This window comes from Anthonomus grandis, chromosome 7 (assembly GCF_022605725.1).
Source record: "Anthonomus grandis grandis chromosome 7, icAntGran1.3, whole genome shotgun sequence".
Classification (NCBI taxonomy): domain Eukaryota; kingdom Metazoa; phylum Arthropoda; class Insecta; order Coleoptera; family Curculionidae; genus Anthonomus; species Anthonomus grandis.
Window position 1 is genome coordinate 4973697 of NC_065552.1, and position 20360 is coordinate 4994056.

At 30.1% G+C, this 20360-nt stretch overlaps 1 protein-coding gene across 2 annotated transcripts in view; it reads right to left on the reverse strand.

Moving 5' to 3' along the window:
• Window positions 1–20360, reverse strand: part of LOC126738989 (cadherin-related tumor suppressor) — a 452924-nt gene that overhangs the window by 148873 nt on the left and 283691 nt on the right. For both annotated transcript variants that reach the window (XM_050444509.1, XM_050444511.1), the window contains exon 10: window positions 11754–11987. In XM_050444509.1, the coding sequence (XP_050300466.1) occupies window positions 11754–11987 (234 nt within the window). The remainder of the gene's footprint in view (window positions 1–11753; window positions 11988–20360) is intronic.

A 20360-nucleotide genomic window follows, 5' to 3' on the forward strand; every position in this document is an offset into this window, starting at 1 on the left:
AGTTGATTTTTTTGATTTCTTAGGTTTTTTTACTTTTTCAATCGAAATTTCTTTCAATAATTAAATTCAATAATTTTAAAAATAATAAATCAAATAGTTTTCTTGGACTTTATAAGGTTTTATGGGTTTTTAAAGTTTTGGATGTATTTTTTTTCTGTAAATCCTTTGGAACTTTTTATTTTTTTTTCATTTTATTTCACGTTGACATTTTTCTTAAGTTTTTTAGCGCTATTTGCGATTTCATAATTTTTATTTCAAATTTTATAAATATGTTAATTTTCTTCGGTTTTTATAGATTTTTTTAAATTCGATTGAGTCTATTTTGGATTATTTAATTTTCTTAGGTCCTTTTGGCGTTCTTTGGATTTTGATTAAAATTTCTAATTTTCCAATGTTTTAAATATTTTTTTATATTAAGTTAACTTTGACATATTTGATTTTCTTATGTCTGTTTATGCTTTCAATCTATCCTAATTTTCTTTAGATTAAGTTATCTTTGGCTTTCTTTTAAGTTCCTTCTATATTTGTTTAGTCTCCTTACCGATTTTTGAGTTTTTTAATTTTTTATATCGAGTTTTTGAATTTTCTCTGGTTTCTTTGTTTCTCTTTGGGTTTTCATTATTTTGCTTAGAATATTAAAATTTCCTTTTGGTCCTGGCATACCTTTGCATTTTATTTTTTTTCAGATTAAGTAAAATTTTGCGATTATTTGTGTTTTCTTATTTATATAATTGAGTTTTTTGGTTAAATTTTGAATGCACGAATGAGGTATTTATTTAGTATCAATGCTACATAAAAATAATTATAAGTAAGGTAATAAATAACTGAAGCATCTACAATATTTGAAGAGTGTAAAAAATAACCTAATCTTATAAAGTTTTAATAGAATTTAAGCTAAGAAAAAAATTGTAAAAATAAAATGATAAAACTAAAAAACAAACTTACTATGACCTAATTTCTTTTATTATTTATTTAGGATCTATTGATTTTCGAAGTCTGATTTCTTTTAAATTTATATAAACCTTTTGATCTTTAAACCTTAATTTTTTTTAAATTAATTCTTATTAATGTTCCTTTGGTTTAATTAATGTTCTAAGACTTATTTTTTTTAAATTCAGTTCGATGCCCTTTAATTTTTTGAATTTCCATTGAGTTTATTTATCTTTCTTATTATACAATTACTTTGTTTTAATCAATTTTGTTGGTATTTTTTTAAGTTTTCAAATTTTTAGTAAAAATTTTCGAATTTTCCTTGAAATATTTGGATTTTTTTATTGTATTCCTTATTTGTATTTTTTTATTGATTATATTTTTTTAAATAGAGTTCTAATTCCTTCAATTTTCACTGATTTTACTCTATATAAATTATTCCTAATTAACATTTTAAGTCATCAGGCCTTCTTGTTGTTCTCTGATTTTTTTTTAATCGTGTTTGATTTTTAAAATTTTCTCTTCTTATATTGAGTTTACTTTGACTATTTACTTGCTTAAGTTTTTAAAATTTCCTTACCTATTTTTAACATTCCCTATAGATTCTTTATAGGTACAGAGTTTTGTACGATTTAAAAAAAATTGGTTTGGTTTCTATGGGATTTTGAATGTCCCTAAGACCTTTACATATGTTCACCCTAAGCCTTCTTAATTATAGCATGCCAATTAGGGATAATAACAATTTATTTACTCTTTACTTTTAAGAGCCAAACGGGGATTTGTTTATTATTAATTAATGCATAATTCAAGACTCTTAGACGTATAAGGAGCTATTATCCATAATTTAGGCAATCATTCAAATATTCGTCTTTCTTAATTCTTATTTATGCCCTTAATTAGCATATAAATATTTTAATTTGCAGTCTTTTATAATCAGGGCTGTATCACCCAATTTTTTATGTTTTACCCCCTAAAATCTCCCAGCTCACACCACTTTCAGACCAAATCCTTACCAATAAATGATCCAAAAAAAAAACCACCAAAAACTCATTAAAAATTCAATTCCCAAAATGAAATACATCAATGTATATATGACCGTTTAGTGTGTTTAAATGTGTTCACAGGAGTGACGCCAATTCGGACCACGACTTTCTTTCGGAGACCGAACAACTTAAAAAACTTGAAGGGATTTCGCGGAGAGTTTTTGACCAAACATAATCCGCTAACGATAACGTTAATTTAGATTTCTTGAAGCATTGAAGATTTGTGTGCAAGCAGCATCAAGATATTGAAGTATAATGATCAATCCTCTTATATGGGAAGAGTTGATCTCCCCACTTATCAATCCAGAAGCTCAGTCCAGTATAGGTATATAAGAGAACCTCGAGCAGCACTAATCTTCATTTTCATATCACATCTTTAGGACAGGAAGTTTTGCCAGAATTCCAGTAGCTATGGATAAGGTGTTAAGTTAGGTTACACATCCTAATGTGGACCTCCTCCTCATAAAACTCCTTTTACTTTGATTTTACTCTTCATTAAATCTTCTCTGGTGTGGTTTTTTATATTTTACATGTGAAATGACTTTCTTCACTTGCCATGAACTTGACATGTCGCATTATCTCAGTTTTAGCTCTTTATATCCTTTTTCCTTCCTGGTTGTAACGGGTTTTGTCTTTAAGTAAACAAAATTGAGGCACTGGTGGTTTGTGTAGAAACCCGGAAAGCTATCAGCTATTAGTGGCTACTTCATATTTTTAGCACAGAAGGATTTGAAGGGACTAGTCGATGGACTCTCTAATTATCAATTGTTGCTTGTGAGCGAGTTTAATCTGCCCCACTGCCATTGGTTGGATGAGGTATTTCTATAAACCGCTGTTGCTCTGCCCTCAGCATCACTTGGTGAAGTTAAACCTGTTCAGACAGTATCTGACCTTTGTGCTCTATGTAATTTATTCCAGCTTAACGGTATTTTAAATGATACTAGCTCAATTCTGGACTTGGTATTGGCACCTTCCTCAGATGTAACTGATTCAATTATTTCCAACAGACTTTTAGTGTACTAGTATGTGAAGTCTTAACAGAAATTTAAGTGAACTGACTGGCGATAGTTTCCATAGGGACTTTCATTCGGTTGACATAGAGGCCATTTTGGATTTTCCTATTGCAGTTTGACTAAGACACACTGTTAACGAATTCAACTTTCAACGATATGTTAAATGTGATTTATGAAATTATGTATTTTGAAAAGGCTGGCCTGAGGAGTGATGCCACTGAACTATGACTAGTATTCACCCATTTTTAAAGATAATTCTTCGAGCAATTAGATGGAGTAGCATTAATCCTTTCGGTAAGGAAGAGCTAGAGATCTTCATCTTTGTCTGCAGTCAAACTAAGAAAAGTCGATACAAAATGGTAATCGTTGACTTGTCTTTAGCAAGCAGATCCTATCCAGAGGACTTCAGACCTTCAGAAAAACATCCTAGAGATCTTACAATAGATCAGGAACAAGATCTTATTATCCAGATAGTCCTAATCTGGTTAAAGGAAGTGGAGAAGCCAACTTAGAAGGAAGTTGCTAAGCATTCTTCAAATGTCAAGCCATATTGGGCACAATAGAACTCCCTAAAGTTGAAAGATGACCACGACGGCATAGGGGCATGAAGGCAAATTGTTGTAAAATGTCAGATTTCGGAGTTCCATGCCGGTTTGGCAGGAGGACACACTTAAATTAACGAAGATTCTGAGAAATGTAAGAGAAAGAGTTTACTGGATCAATAATAGTAATGAAGAGGTGCAGGAAATGCATTAATTACACAATTAATGGCAATAGACAGTAGAGAAGGCAGAAAGCTTTCATGTGTCAGTACAACCTATAAAATTCCTTTGAAAGGATTGCTATTGACGCTGCTACTCTGTTTTTCAAATCGCACGACATTTTTGAAGAAGCATAGAAAGTTATCGAATCTTCCGGACAATATTCTGCCGAGTATATAAGGAGCCGCATCGTCGCTGGGAAGCCGTAGTTTGGTTCAGAATATTGGCGCGAGATTTAAATCGGATATAAATAATTCTAGTAGTCGTAAATTATCGTTTTTAGTAGTGTGTAAATAAATAAATCGACTATTTTTGTTAACTATGCTCTTGATCCATGTACATTTCTTCATATTTCGGTTTACGTTTTTTTTTTTGATGAGCAGGATCTTTGTTTGCCGTGCTCTTTCTCATCATCTTCCTCTTTACTAGTTTCTTTTACCTCTTTCTTAACTCTGACAACCTGCCGAGGTCTTTTATACAGCTTAATAAAGCTATTATCTGAATCGATGTATTGGTACATACGTATCATAGGTAACCTCTTAACATCGGCACCTCTGTTAAGCTCCTTTTACCGACAGTAGAGATGCCTCATCTGGATCAGTATCCATTACCGTTGTGTCTTAATTTGGTTTATATTATTTCCCGATTCAAATTAAGTAATCACTCATTTTATGAATAGTATCTGGATCATCTGGAAATTGTGGTTTTTGGGCATATTTGCTCTAATTATACAAGAAAAATATCATTTTATTCCCATCCTTTTCTAATTTTTAGACTGAGATAGGGGTATATAAATGAGAATTCAATTTTTCCTCCTATTTTCTATATCATGGTTCCATTCATTAATAGTATCTAGATTGTCTGGAAATAGTGTTTTTCTGGTTTAATTAGTCCAATTATATAGGGAAAATATCACTTTATTCTCATCCTCTTCTAATTTTTAGACTAAGATACGAATATATAAATGAGAATTCAACTTTTTCCCCTATTCTCTTCATCACCGTTTTATTTTAATAATAGTGTCTGGATCGTCTGGAAATAGTGTTTTGCGGGTATATTTTGTACAATTATAGAAGAAAAATATCAAATACAAAAAACTCAAAGAAGAATAAAAAATCTATTATTCTCAAAGAGACGAAGACACGAAATTGAAGAAAACAAAGGAAACACAAAGTCACAGTCCCACAACATATCATCGCAGGCTATACGTGTTTCGTTCTAGCTAGAGCACCATCAGGCCAAAAATAAAGTAATAGTCAAAACAAAACTAAAAATTAAATAAAAAGCACTAAGAAACCTTTAAAAGTCATACACACACTTCACACAATAAATAAGCAATAATTTTTAGGTTATAATGATAAAAAATAAATAAAAATTAAAAAGTAGACGCTTTAAAATTTTAGACACTCAATAACCCATATCTCTCTAGCAATTCCATAAAGCTACTGATCTACTTGCCTGTTGATTTCTAATTAAACTGAACAGCACATTATAAAAGAAACTTTACAATATTTACACGTTTTTGCTCCCTACGCATTCTAAAACCTTGTCCTTATTTAACATTGAAGAGGGTGAATAAGCCATCTCTATCCAGCAATTGCATAAAGTTGCTGGCTTCATTGTCTTATCAAATTAAACAGAGAAATGCCAAAGAATCTTTACAATATATAAAGGTTCTTGCTTCCTATTTATTATAGAACCTTCTGGTCCCTATTTACCACTTTAATTTAACTTTTTTCCTTATTTTCTATATCATGGTTTAATTTTATTAATAGTGTCTGGCTCATCTGGATATAGTGTTTTTGGGCATAATTGGTCCAACTATAAAAGAACTTTCTATCTCCATCCTATTCAAAGTTTTAGACTGGGACCTCTTCTAAGTCTTCTACAGTCGTGATCACTTCTTTATGGCTTTCCACTTATATTTCATCTAAGGAGACCATCCATAGAAAAGTCATTTTCCACTTTTTCGTCTTTAATTTTAATATATTCCACTGCAATATCATTATTTTCTTAAGTCATGTTTATTCTTTCACTTTCTTCGCTTGACCATTTTTAGACTCAGAAGGTTTGCAGCTTATACTGTTCTCCTACAGCTCAGATCCAGAAAGTGAATCACACTGCACCAATTTCTTTACTTAAAGCTGTGACACCATAAGACTGGTCAATGCAAAAATGACGAGGCAGAGAAAGAGAGTCGTTAATACAGAGTATAACAGAAAAACTAGGGGCTACAAGTTTGGGAGAGCTTAAAAGGTCCGCGGAAAACAAAGCGACCGTACAGTAGCAATAAAGTCTGGTGGGTTTTTGCCGATGCCGGGTCGCTGATACCTCGTTCTCGGGTCACAATGACCACGATCGACCGTTTCGATGTCTCTGCATGATGCCCGGTAATTATCGTTTTAAATTAACGGCCGCCCGGTGTAATTATATGAACTCTACGACCGGGAGAACAAAAAACATGAAGAAAAGACTTCACAGTTTGACAGTTTAAATATCTTTGTGGATTATACCGTAAGATCATGACATGACTTTTTTTAAATCTCTAAATAATTTTAAAAAATGTTTTAGAGTTCCCGGGATAAAATGAAGATTTACCTTTGATTTCAGAACATTAAAAATTAGACACGTTTTTTTTTAAATCATTGGATAACTTTAACACATTTATCAAATTTTAAGCAATAAAACAAGAAATTACTTTAAATTCCTTAGAAACTTGAAAAATCAGAAATTCCTTAAAAACTGTATTTCAAATTTCTAAAAAATATGTTTTTTTTAATCTCCGGAAAATACGAAAAATGCCCTCAAGAGGCTTTTCTTAAAAAAAATTTAAATTTTTTGAACATTAAAAAATTATTTAAAATTCCTGAAAAACATAAACAATTACGTTAAAATCCTAACACAAATGAAAAATTACTTCAAATAATTTTATACATTACTTTTTTTCAAAAAATTACTCAAAATTCCTGGTATAAAATGAAAGTATACTTCTAAAATTAACTAAAGATCTGAAAAATTATTTAATTCCTGAAAAATATAAAAAATGGCGTCGAATTTTTGGACTAAAATGGAAAACACAAAGAACGCCAAACTCTTGAAATTAAAAAAAAACACTTAATTCAATTTAAAAAAAAATATTTTTTTTTAAATCTCTGTATACCGTCAAATTCCTCAAATATTATATTACATGTAATGACTAAATATTATATTTTAGTCATTACATGTAACTGTTAGACAATAAAAGTAATCTCTCCTGTGGTCTAAATTTTTAATCCAATTTTAATTTCAGGCATTAAAAATATTTACTCCAGACTTTGAGAGGCAAATTTCTAAATTATAATGATTTTTTTATATCCCAGGAAGGAAAATAAATTACTTCATATTCCTGGAATAAAATATAAAATTTACTTATAAAATATCGTTTAAATTTTAAGAATTTTTACAAGATGCATTTTCAGATCAGTGAATTGGGAGAAGAGATCCAATAAAATGGCCAGCGAGATCACCAGATCTAAAACCCTTCGAATTTTTTCTCTGGGGTCTTTCGAATCAGCTTCACTCTCCATGATCTTTGGCAACGGATTACTTTAGAATGTGCATCTATTCCAAGGGAAGTGTTTCAAAATGTATGAAATGAGTTTGAAAATAGATTATACTTTTATTTGACTTAAAATTGAATGCATTTTAGGCATCTAATTAATTAAAATAGCACATCATAAAAACAGAGTTTATTTTATTTAATTTTCTTCGACCCTGTATAAAATTTAGAAAATTTTTTTGTATTGGTGAATACTACTCTAAAAGTCATTCAAATTAAGGTATCACAAAAGGGGTGGTGCCATGGATTTCAGCAACTTTTAAACAATTAAAGTAATCTCTTAGATGTTTCAAACTTTCGGACTAATTTTTATTTCAATATCAGGCATTGAGAATATTTATTTCAGACATTTACAGGCTTTTGAAATAACACTTGTCATCATTTAAATTTTCATTTAACTTCGTGGATTTAAAGTTTTTTTCGGGTTTGTTTATAATGGTTTTAATTAGTTCAAGAGATTTGAGGTAAATATTTAAATCTCCCTTTTACTTTTCGGGCCTTTGAAATCTAATTTTTCACTTCATACCAGAAATTCTAATAGGTTTTTTTAAGGCTTTTTTCATTTGTTTATTATAATGGTTTCTATATAGGAAGATAATTTTTATTTTAAATTATAAAGAGAAAAATTATATTAAAAAAAAACTATAAATTATTGAAATAAAAAAAAATTTCTGTTCCTATTTCTAAAATAAAAATGCTATTTTCTAATTCCAGAAGAACATAAAATAATACGTAAAAATCCAGAAAATCTATTTTAAATTTTTAAGTTATAATTATTTTTTAAATCCTAGGAAGGACAAGAACTTACTTCCTAAAATAAAATGAAAATTTACCTGTAAAATAGCGTCAAATTTCAGGAATAAAATATATGAAAAATTACTTCGAATTCCTGAGAAATATGAAAAATTATTTTAATTTCTTTTTAAAAGAATTACCGTAAATGCCGAAAATAAAATTGCTTGAAAATTCTGGAATAAATCATTTCAAATTCTGGTTTTTAGATCCTTGAAAGACAAAAAATAACCTCAACTTCCTAAAATAAAATGACAAATTATTTTAAATTTCTAAAAAATATTCTTCTTTTAAAATCCGGCGAAGACGAAAAATTGCTGCAAATACCCTACCCTTTAATATTCCTGGAAACCACAAGTTGACGAGGTGGCAATACGGAGTCCGGGAATGTGGCTTTTCCTACGAGGTCTACATACTATTTTTCCGAAAATCGGGAATCATTAAAATTACGGTAAAATATTACTAAAAAATTTTAAATCAACATTATTATTTTTCCCTTAAATAAAAGAAGCCATGAAACATTGTTTCGTAACTACGGAAACGAAGTATATAATTTTAAATTGTCAAACTTGACGAGTGAAAAGTTTATTTGTGGCGTCTTTCCAAAGTGTTGATTTTTTAACGTTTTAAAAAGCCAAAGTAACGCGTAAAATGATGAGTGATGATGACTGTTCCATTTCTGGAACCCCCTCAGAACTCACGGAGGCAGTGAATGCTGCATCATTGGAATTGTTACCAGTAAAATGTAGAAATAAGTATAATTATGCTTACAGCCGGTTCATGGACTACCGTACGAATAAAAATGTAACTTCTTTCTCGGAAAATTTTGTAATGGTAATATAGCATACTTCTTGGAGCTTGGTTCCAAGATGAAATCTTCAACTTTATGGGCCAATTATTTAGACAACTGGCTGAAGACAACCCTTGCAATTAGACATGATGTGGATATATCTAAATATTCAAAACTTCGGGCATTCCTAAAACGGCAAGCACATGCCTATGAGCCAAAAAAATCATAGATTTTAACTAAAGAAGAAATAAACAAATTTATTCAGGAAGCTCCAGGTAAGGAATATTTAATGATTAAGGTAACTTACAAAACTTCAAATATTTGAATTCTTTACATGCTTATTTATTGTTGTAGGAAGCTGTAATATTTGGAATTTCCGAAGCTTGCAGAATGGACAAAATGACTGTACAAGATATACAAGACCTACTATCTAAACTTTTAGTTACCATACCGGATTCAAAAACCAATACATCAAGATCATTTATAGTAAACGAAATGTACTTAAATCTATACCGCAAGTATGTCTCTTTAAGGCCAAGAGACATGAATACCACTCGGTTTTTTTTAAGTACCAAAATGAAAAAGGTTGTAGACAAGTAGTAAGAATTCACCAATTTAGAAACATGCCTAAAATAGTGGCCAGTTATTTGAATTTGCCAAACTCGAAAGACGGCCACTGTTTTCGTCGGTCTTCTGCCACAATGCTTGTTGATTCTGGTAGAGATATTACTTTTCCTACTAGGTATACAATATACTATTTTTTAATCATAATTTTGCATTTTTTTGCACACAAATTTTGGGAAATTTGGGCCTTTTTTTGGAAAATTTTTGAAAATTTTAATAGGAAATCCGGCGGAGGAGCGTCCAGAAGTCAAAAAAAGTGTAGGGTCAAAAACGAGATTATATAAAGATTTCCTTGTGGGCATTGCAGGTTCTGTTTTAATTTATATAAGAAATTTCAAATTTCTTAAAGATATAATTTTAATTTAAACCCCTGGAAAACATGTAAAATGTTGTCAAATTGAAGAAATGAAACATTAATTGACTTTTACAAGCACCTGAGTATTTTTCTTTTTTATTTCCTTATGCATGAAAAGTATAAAAAATTTCTGGACAAAATGAAAGACTGTTTCATATTTCTTAAAAAATTAATTATCTTTTAAATCCCCGGAAAATATGAAAAATTCCTTTAAATTCCTGGGATCAAATGAAGATTCAAAAAAAAAAAAAGATTAAAATACCAGGATATTTCAAATAATAATAATAATAATATTAATAATAATAATAATAATAATAATAATTTATTGAAAATTTTTTCTAAAAAACGTAAAAAATTCAGCGGAATTCGCGAAATAAAAATTTTTATTAATAAAAATTTTTAAATAATTAAAGTCATCTCTAAAATATTTCAGATTTTTGGATTTATTTTTATTCTTATTACAGGCCTTGCAACAAAGGCCTGTAATAAGAATATGAGAAGAATGCAACAAAGTGATCCAAAACTGTGATATGAATCTTTTTAATACAAATATATTATGTCTTAAACAAGTAGTGCTTAATATAAATCACCTGTTGCACTTTGATTTTCCCCTGTAGAGTTTTTATTTTTAATTTTTTTTTTGTATAGGTTTACTTGTTTTTTTTTACTTCTTTTTTATACAGTAATTAGTTTTAGATTTATCTAGTTCGAAAACCCTCCCTAATTTTAAGTACATTTATTTATGTTTTGAATGAAGTTTAAATTAATTTAAAAAAAACTCCTGCCGACTTTTATAGGCATTTAGAAATTTCCCATCAACTTACAGGTATTTGAAGTCAGTTAATTAAGTTACTTTTAGATTTTAAGTAAAATCCTTGAATAACGTAAATAAATTGGGATGCCATCAAATTTTAGAAAAGAACTAAAAATTATTAAAAAAAATATTTTTTTTTTGGAATAAAATGATAACTTGCTTTATACTTTGTCTGGAAAGATATAAAGAAGTATTTAAAATCCCTGGAAAATATTTAAAATTACCTCAAATTCCTGGAATTAATTAAAAATTACTTTAGGATTTTAAATTAAAGTCATTAGTAGTAGATAATTAAGATCATTTTATAACTGTTTCAAATTTTTGGATTTTTTTTATTTTTGTTTAAGACATTCGAAATAACTGTTAGAAAATTGCTTAGAAGTTAGAAAATTTTTCTTGCAGAAAAACTTTTGGAATAGTTTCTCTTTTTTTATATTTCAAAAAATTTAAAAATTTAATTAATTAAATTCACGTAAGTTTTTGTTTGATTCCAAGCGTTTCACGTTATTTTGATTAATTTTTCTAGGTAATTTCTAAATTTATTTAAATGATTTTAAGTAATTTTTTACATTTTCCAGGTATTTGCAATAAATTTCGATATTTTCCAGACAATTAGAATAATTTCCATTCAGTTGCTGTCCAGTTTAAGTAACTTTACTCCAAACATTTGACGCTTTTTAAAAATTTATTCCATGTTTGTTTAAATCAATTTTTTATTTTGTTTCATTTTTCCCTTCAGGAATTTTCATACTTTTTATGCTAGGGTTTCGCAGTCATCCTTTTATATTTTCAAAGAATTTAAAATATGATTTTATTTTCTTTCAGGTGTCTGACTATATTTTAAATTAAAGAAAAATTATTTGTAGTTTAATATTAAATATGTTAATTTTCATAGTTTCAGTGTCTAAAAATAGTCAAAAAGGTCAATTTTTGCACATTTTCTTTGCCTCTACCCCCATCTCAACTTCCATAATGAGAAAATCACAATTTTACGACTACCTCTAGAAAATTTTATATCATAGTCTCTACTCACCTCCTCGTAGTCCAACTTAGAAGTCAAAGTAAAAACTCCAGTTTGAGGATTGAGGGAGAAAACGTCGTTGGCCCAATCGCTGATCACTGTGTAGGTCAGCTGAGCATTAACGCCCAAGTCAGCGTCGGTAGCTTTGATCTGTCCGACTCTAGACCCTCTGATCGCATTTTCTGGAATGTCGAAGGAGTAGGCTTGCTCCAGGAAAACTGGGGGGTTATCATTGGTGTCGTTCACCTGTAAAAAAATTGTTTATATTTTCTATATTGTCCAGAATTCCCTCGATCCATTTGGCCCCTTACTACTACCAACGTATCATTAATAATAGGCAATCATGCGGCCATAGAGCGAAGAGAGAGAACGGGTTGTCAGTGTGTGTGTGTTTTTTTTACCAACAAACGATGGGATACCATTTGATCTTTGTTAGAAGCACCAAAATGAAGAGAGAAAAAAAATCTCCGTATACCTTTTTCGGCTGTTAATCAAGCTATAGATCGCTCGGTATTAATGTCTGCGCGATGTTCTATTTTTTTAGCAGGACCGGCCTTAATAGAATAAGACTTATTTCTCTTTATAATGCAAAACTCCAATGTATGTGAAGTCCGATTAATTGGTACAAAATTTGTGGAAGATTTTTCTTTAACATGACTTTTCATTCCTTAATAAGCATAACTTAATTGGATGTAATGCACGTCTATTTAGTACAAAGTTTGTGTGCTATTATGCAGGGATTTGCATTAAAAAATACAAGATTATTCTTCGGAAAATATTAAAGATGTTCTTCACTATTTTATTGAACAATATCTTAAGATTGGATTGTCTGCACACTCCTGAGGTATTTTTCCATATAAAAATCCTAAAGCTTCTTATTTCTCCACATCTAATTAAGCCCTTAATAAACAGACACAGTAACAATCGTGCGGCTTATTCCCGCCTATACTATTTCATAATTTACCCACGAGATTAGCGAGATGTACCATTTATAATGTATGTTTATGCACACCTCAAACCTGGTAGGAAGCGAAATAAATTTTAAATATTATACTGCTTAAAATCTCTCAATTACCAGGCTCGCGCTTATGTCGGTGTAATTTTAAGCGTTTTAGATGTGCTTTTATGCGAACCTAGTTAGATTTATGCTGCTTAATATTTAATAAGTTATTTGGTTGGTATATAACTTTAAGGTCTACGACACACTATATTCTACCTAAATTCTAGTATTTGTAATTATATAACGGTTCCTAATCATTTAAATTAAAAAAAAATCCATCTAACAATCGATATTATCTAAAAACCCTAAACGTTTTTAACGAGACAGATCGTATCTGATCAAACAATGCCGTATCCGCTCACGATTATATGAAAATTTAACAAAATTTAAATGAAGCATGCCGCACCGTGGTACGACGGGCCGTGTATTAGCTACGGTGGAGTGGGTAATATCATTTATAATAACCAATCAAGGACTAAGGATGGGTTATTATATCGACCAAAATTTGAAAAAATATCATGCATAACTTTAATGTATCTGATGCACGTTTCTTTAAAATGTATTCGTGTATGATTGTGTTATTATTTGTAAATAGACTAATGGGAGGATGCGAAATACCCTATTTCTTTTATTTTTTACGATTTAGTGTGTTTGGGGTCAAAAAATGTTAAATTTTGGATTTTTTGAAATGTCTTTACGTGCTCCTATTTATTTTTATTTATAAATCGGCTAATGAGAGAATGCAAAATGACCTATTTGTTTTGGTTTCAAAAATATGGTGTTTTTGGCGTTATAGAGTCCTCGAGTTTTGGATTTTTCGATTGCTTCTATTTATTTTATATAAAATTTGTATTGTTGTGATGAATTCATAATGAGTTACTTATTTTATTGGGTATTACGGCATTAATAGCAATCAATAAAATAAGTAACTATTTATTTTATTACACGTATTTGCTGGTTTATGAGTTAATGAAGGTTTTTGACACGTACTCTATGACCTTAATATTTTAAATCATAAAAAAACTAGGGGTTCTTACTTTGGAAATAAAATGGTTATTTTATATTTTTGCCTTGTAAAGTCAATAAAGCCATTTAGAAAGTCAAATCTCCTCTAGTTTCCATAATATGGCATTTATTTCGTCATTACTATGTGAGTTACTAACGAACGAAATATTTGAGTCAAATAACAAGAAACGCTTGCGAGCATCTTTAGACTTAACGAAGGCCTTTCACACTATATCGCATGACTTTTCTAGTTGGCTTTAGAGAATTTTGTATGAAAAAGTGTATTAGATCCATTTAAATTATGCCTGAATTCTTTCAAAGACGTTCCGCAATGGAGCTTCCAAAATATATTGTCAGTGTGAATTGCTGAAGAGTGGAACTTAAACAAGTCATAGAAGAGGTGCCTGGAACTATATTTAAATTTAGTGAAGGCTTGTGACACAATACTATGACAGAATCTATCTTAATAACACTTTTCCTTAGCAATAATTGGTCGGGGGGGAAGGGGTTCTTAGTTATGGCCTTCACGATCTCCAGACCTGAAATCTCTTCAGGACAATTTTTTTTTTTTGGATATATCTGAAATCGTTTGTTCATCCGACGCCATTTGTGGATGAAAATGATTTAACAAACAGAATTGTCATACGCAACATTCCTGGAATATTCATATAGGACGGAAAGAAGATTGCATGCTTGTATTATGTTCAAAATTTGATAATATTTAAAACTCTAGTAAGTTTTTATTATTTTTCACAAAAATTAAGCGACCTACAAATAAGCCAAAGGATACCTTATAAAGTTATTAACAAACTTTAAAAATTTCAATAAATTCGATAAATGCCTTCTTTAGATATTAATGAAAAATCAACTTACCAAAAAAAGAAGCGTCCTCGGACATATGTTTATTCGAACTTTTTTGATTAAGAAATTACAGTGAATCAACCCTTAAAATTAAAGTCATCACTTATGATACACCCTACATATTCTTTTGCTTGTCAAGTCAATGAGTTTATCCAGAGCTCGTTTGTCTTCTAGTTTCCAAACTATGGTATTTTGTAGTCAATTCAAGAGTCACCAGTCATTGCTGAGTTATTGACAACTGAAATTTTAACGTTTAACAACAAGAAGTGCAGCATTTTTAGACTTCAGGAAAACTTTCGATACCTTGTTGCATGACTTTTAAATTTCCTCTAGGCCTAAGGGTCTTTCCTATAAAGAAGGTCATAAATTCCGTTTAAATATATGCATGCTTTCAAAGACGTTCTGGAACGGAGTTCCTAATATAAATTGTCAATGTGAATTACTGAAAAGTAAATCAACAAGCATACGAGAAGTGCCTGCAAGTATCTTTAGGCTTATCAAAGACTTTTGACATCATACTCTATGACTAAAGGAGATCTATGAAACTTGGACTTTGAGTTTACTTTTTTCCCTCGTTTGGTCATATACTTAAATTCCTTGAGAGTAATGGATGATTATTATGAATCATACTCTATGACTTAATATTTAAAATTATAAAAAACTAGGGGTTCTTTCTGTTGAATTCGAATGTGTATTATAAATTTTTTTGCTTATAAAGTACGAAATGAATAAATGCAGAAACTCGTATATCTTGTAGTTTCGAAAATATGGCATTTAGTAGACTATTCAAAGATCCAAAATATCATTAAAAAAATTGCAAAATTGATTTAATTTGCATGTGGGCGACTGAAAAGCAAAGCAACTTTAGGATTTTTAAATGCTGCATGACTTTTAAATTTCCATTTGCCTTAATGGCATTTTTTTAAATAAAAAAGGGCCACATATTCATTTAAATTATGCATGACTTTTTTTAAAAATGTTCCGAAACGGAGTTCCCAATATATGTATATTATCAGTGTTAATTTTTGAACAACATATCTTATAAGACATGCCTGAAAGTACCTTTAGACTTATCGCATGATTTTAATTCTATACTCTGTATAAATATACAGTAGTAAGTAGTGATATAACTAAGGTCTCTTTCTGTGAAATTCAAATATTTATTGCCTATTTTTTGGTTTATAAAGCCAATGAGACTATTGAGAAGCTTGCGCCTTTTTTAGTTTCTGGAGTATGGTATTAGTTAATTATCTCAAGAGTCAACAATTATAAAAGGAAACAATTTATCCATTTGAATATATATAGTGAAGTTCACAGATTATACAAGAGTGTGTACAAATGATACAAATGATAAAGAAATAGAAGGCCTTCTGGAAAGATCTCCACATGACGATTTGGAAAGGAGCAGACAAATAAAAAGAGTCTAATAGCAAAAGAAATAATTGGATGAATACCCATAGTTGTTTATTCCAAAACCGCTCTATCTGGACTTCTAGACTTTGTATCCAGAACTTAAAGAAAGCACGAAGACAAAAAGACACCTTTTTGCATAACTTTTAAATTTGTGTGCTTAACAATATTTTTTTAAAATAAAAAAGGTCATCAAGTTCATTTAGATTATGCCTGACTTTTTCCAAGGACGTATACAAGTTTTAACATAACTTCTGCCAATTATCAGTTATCAGATCCATTTAATTTCTATATACGTTAAACTTAATTTTATTTAAGATTATCGGTTGGCTTAAGAGAAACGAAATTTAAACATTTCTTGTTTTTAGAAAGTCTCAAAAAATTAAACATGGCTATTTTCAAAAAACAAAATTAAACTAATTTCGTTTTTAAAATATAACGTTAGTGTGACTTGCTGAAGCAACAAGTCATGCGAGAAAGTGCCTGGAAGTATCTGTAGACTTATCTTAGGTTTTTTACATTGTAGTCAATGACCTTAATATTTTAATTTGTGTAAAAACTAGGGATTCTTAAGGTAGAATTCGAATGTTTGTTGCACATTCTTTTGCTTGTAAAGCTAATGATAAAACTCAGAAGCTCGTGCCTTCTTTAGCTTTCAAGATATAGTATGTATTAGTCAATTTAAGAGCCGACAAAAATAAAAAAAATAATTAATGTTTTTGAAGATATATTGCCAAGTGAAATATTAACGTCTAATAATAAGAATTGCAGCATTTTAAGACTTCACGAAGGCTTTTGGCACCTTGCTGAATGACTTAAAAATTTCCAGTTGGTTTAAGAGGATTTAGTTATGAAAAAGGTAATCGAATCCATTTAAATTATGCATGATTTGTTTTAAGGAAGTTCTGGAACAAATTTTCCAATATATATTATTAGTGTGTATTAATAAGGTAAAACAGCAGATCTTACGAGACGCGCCTGGAAGTTTCTTTTGACTTATCGGAGGCTTTTGACTCTAACGACTTCATGACCTTCAATTGTGAAAAACTAACGGTTCTTTATGTGGAATTCAAATGTGTGTTGCATGTTGTTTCGCTTGTGAAGCTAACGAGATCATTCAGAATCTTTTAGTTTTCAAAACATAGCATTTAATAATTTATTAGAAAGTCAACAATGATAAAAAAATTGCGGATTTGATTTGATTTTTGTGTGTTACTGACAAGTAAAGCAACAAATTCAAGTAACAAGCTCCCAATTTAAATTGTCAGTGTGGATTGTTGAAAGCATATGAGAAGTGCCTGGAAGTATCCTCTAGATTTATCAAAAGCTTTTGACGCCATACTTCATGACTTAATATTTTATTTTGTGCCAATGAGATGATTTAGAATTTCATATCTCCTCTAGCTTTCGAAATATGGCATTTGGTGGTCAATTGAAGAGTCAACAATCAAAAAAAAAATTGTTCCTTTGCATATATGTTTTGATTAAAATCTAAAGGAGGCTACACAAAGTCTCGTTGTCAAAATTAATTTTTTTGTCTTTCAAAATTTAAAAAGTCGGTTACACGTGTTATGCTCCTAAGAGCATCATCAAACCTTAAAAGTCTAATGGCTATAAACGCTACAATATTATTTAAATGTGATCTCAAACCATGTTAGTTTAGGAGTGAAACACGTATAACCGACTTTTTTAATTAAAAAAAAATTGAGACCGAGGTTTTGTGTACTTTTTGTGATTTCAGAATCTGGGTCTCTTTGGGAAAATGGACGACTTCTATCAATATTGTCTTTTCATTACCATGTGAGTTACTGACGAGTGAAATATTTTTCTCGAAGTATTTTTTTAACTTAACGAAGGTATTTGATGCCTTGTCCCATTACTTTGAAATTTTCAGTTAGCTTAAGTGTATCTTTATAATGAAAAAGGCCATAAAATTCATTTAAATTATGCATAAGTTGAACTCAATTTTGTCCTTCTAAACACTTGAATTATATTAAGAAAAATTCATTCCCGACTACGATTATATCGAAATTCGATAGATTAATTATCCCTTAGTTTTTTCACAATTTGACACCCTAACTGATCACCTTTAAACCGAAAATTAACGAAATTTATCAGCTTCAAACCCACATCATCCACTTTCTATAAAAACTCTCTTCCTGCTTATAATGTTCACTCTTTGCTCAAAACAAAACGGTACCCCTTAAGTACATGGTAAGAGCAAGCGAGCCTGCACCGATTGAACCTGTACTAAAATAGGACACCAATAAATATCGTCGAAATAATCGGGTGTAACATCGACAATTACCGGTCGTTGCACCTCCACGATTCCATCTGCATGGTGGCAACTATGATAAACTACTATTGCTTTCCTATAATACTTCTTCTTCTTCTTCTTCGTATGGTAGGACGGTACGTTGTAGGATGGTATAACGTGAGTCTAGGCAGGATTTAATCAGAGAGATCTAGCAAGTAGTATATGCTTCATTTTTGGTCTTTTTAGTAAGGATTTAATGGGAATCTTAAGAGAGTTTTGGGGATAATAGTAGGTGCTCTTTGAGAATGTTCGTGTGAGTGTCATCGGTGCGACTAAAGTTAATGTTAAATATTTTTTAATTTGAGACAAAAACCCGTTACGTAGCCGACCTTATCCCATACATACCAACTAGAAAAAGAAAGATTATTATACATTCCGTATAACTCCTCGAGGGAAATAAATACAGCGGCCGTTCGGCGAGCCTTGGCAATTGCAATCACTTAGGAGACGTGGTAACCGAGCGAGAGTCGATTTTTACTGTTACTTCTTAGGCAAAACTGCAAATAAATCATGCATAGCATACGTTTATTATCCAGTCAACAGTCGGCGATGTCAATCGGGCCGATTAAAAAATTTTGATTTGTGTAAATCGACCGGGAATTTGAAAATTGAACGGCATGTGTTTGACGAGATCGTGTCCGACGGGGTTCTTCTTGTTACCCATTTTTTTTTTTCGTAATTTTTATTAGAGAGTTTACGCGAACGAGGATTGAATAGCGATCGTTGTTTGCTGGTCATCTGTTATTCAGATCAATTTTTTCTTTGGTCAAAGACGCTTAATAGCGCGGAATACAAGATTTTCCATCTAAATACCATTTCAGTTAAACCAAGAAATAAAATCACTAGGAAAATGTAAATCGGGTCCATATCCAATTATGCCTTTTTTTATTAATGGCTTTACATTATTTGAAAAAAATTTTTTTGAAGATTTTCCACCTAAATTCCATTTCAATTAAGTCAAGAAATAAAAACACTAGACAAATGTATGTAGTGTCCATTTAAGTTATGCATTTTTCTATCAGTAGTTAAGCTTTATTAAATTTTTTTTCTTTTTCCGGAGATTATACTCTTATTATATTATATAGATATTTTCTGAATTAATGAGTTCTTCCTTCGAGGTATTTGAAGCCATGACTTAGTGCAGGATTAAAAAAAAATAAAAACTTCCACAAGCAATAATTTATCCACGGCAATTAGGCCAAGAAATAAAAACATTTAATAAATATATGTGGTGTCCATTTAAGTTATGCATTTTTTCATTAATGGTTAGGTATTATTTGAAAAAAAATCTTGATTCCTAAAAAAAATGTTGGTTCGTAGGATACAGTGTTGGTCTCTTTATTACTTTTATTGTGTATATAAATGATCTTATTAGTATAGAAGAACATAGTAAAATTGGACTATTTACAGACGATACGATGATTTATATATTTGTTAACAGCTTAACTATTGTGTAGGAGGCTATAAATAATGAGCTAAAAGGGATATTTAGTTGCCTATCGAAATCTATGTTCTGTTTATTTGGTAAAAATCAAAAAATATTGATTGTTGATCTTTACACCAATAATCTAGTGATAAATGGGGAGAAAAATTTATATTAGAATAGCATTAAGTATTTGGCGGTAATGTTTGACATTAATCTAAACTTTTCTAGTGATGCAGATTATATTATGAGAAAATTCTCAAAGAAAATAGGGTTAATATATAGAATATTAGTCGATATCTATCAGAAAACCGCTATTGAATAATAGCATAGCTGCACTTACTTGGAATTCTGTTCAACATTGTTATACAATTTGTCAAACTGCAAAATTTAAGAGTTTCTTAAGATTCAAAACAGTTGTTTCAAAATTAAAAATATTTTTTTTCAAATTATGTATATTATATTTTATAACACTAGGAATGATTCACTCAAATGGAAAAAGGTACAAGAAATTAATTGTATAATCCAATATTGCCAAGGAGCCCCTAATCTCATTTTATTAAAAACTCAAATAATTTAAGTATGTTTAAAAAATTAATAAAA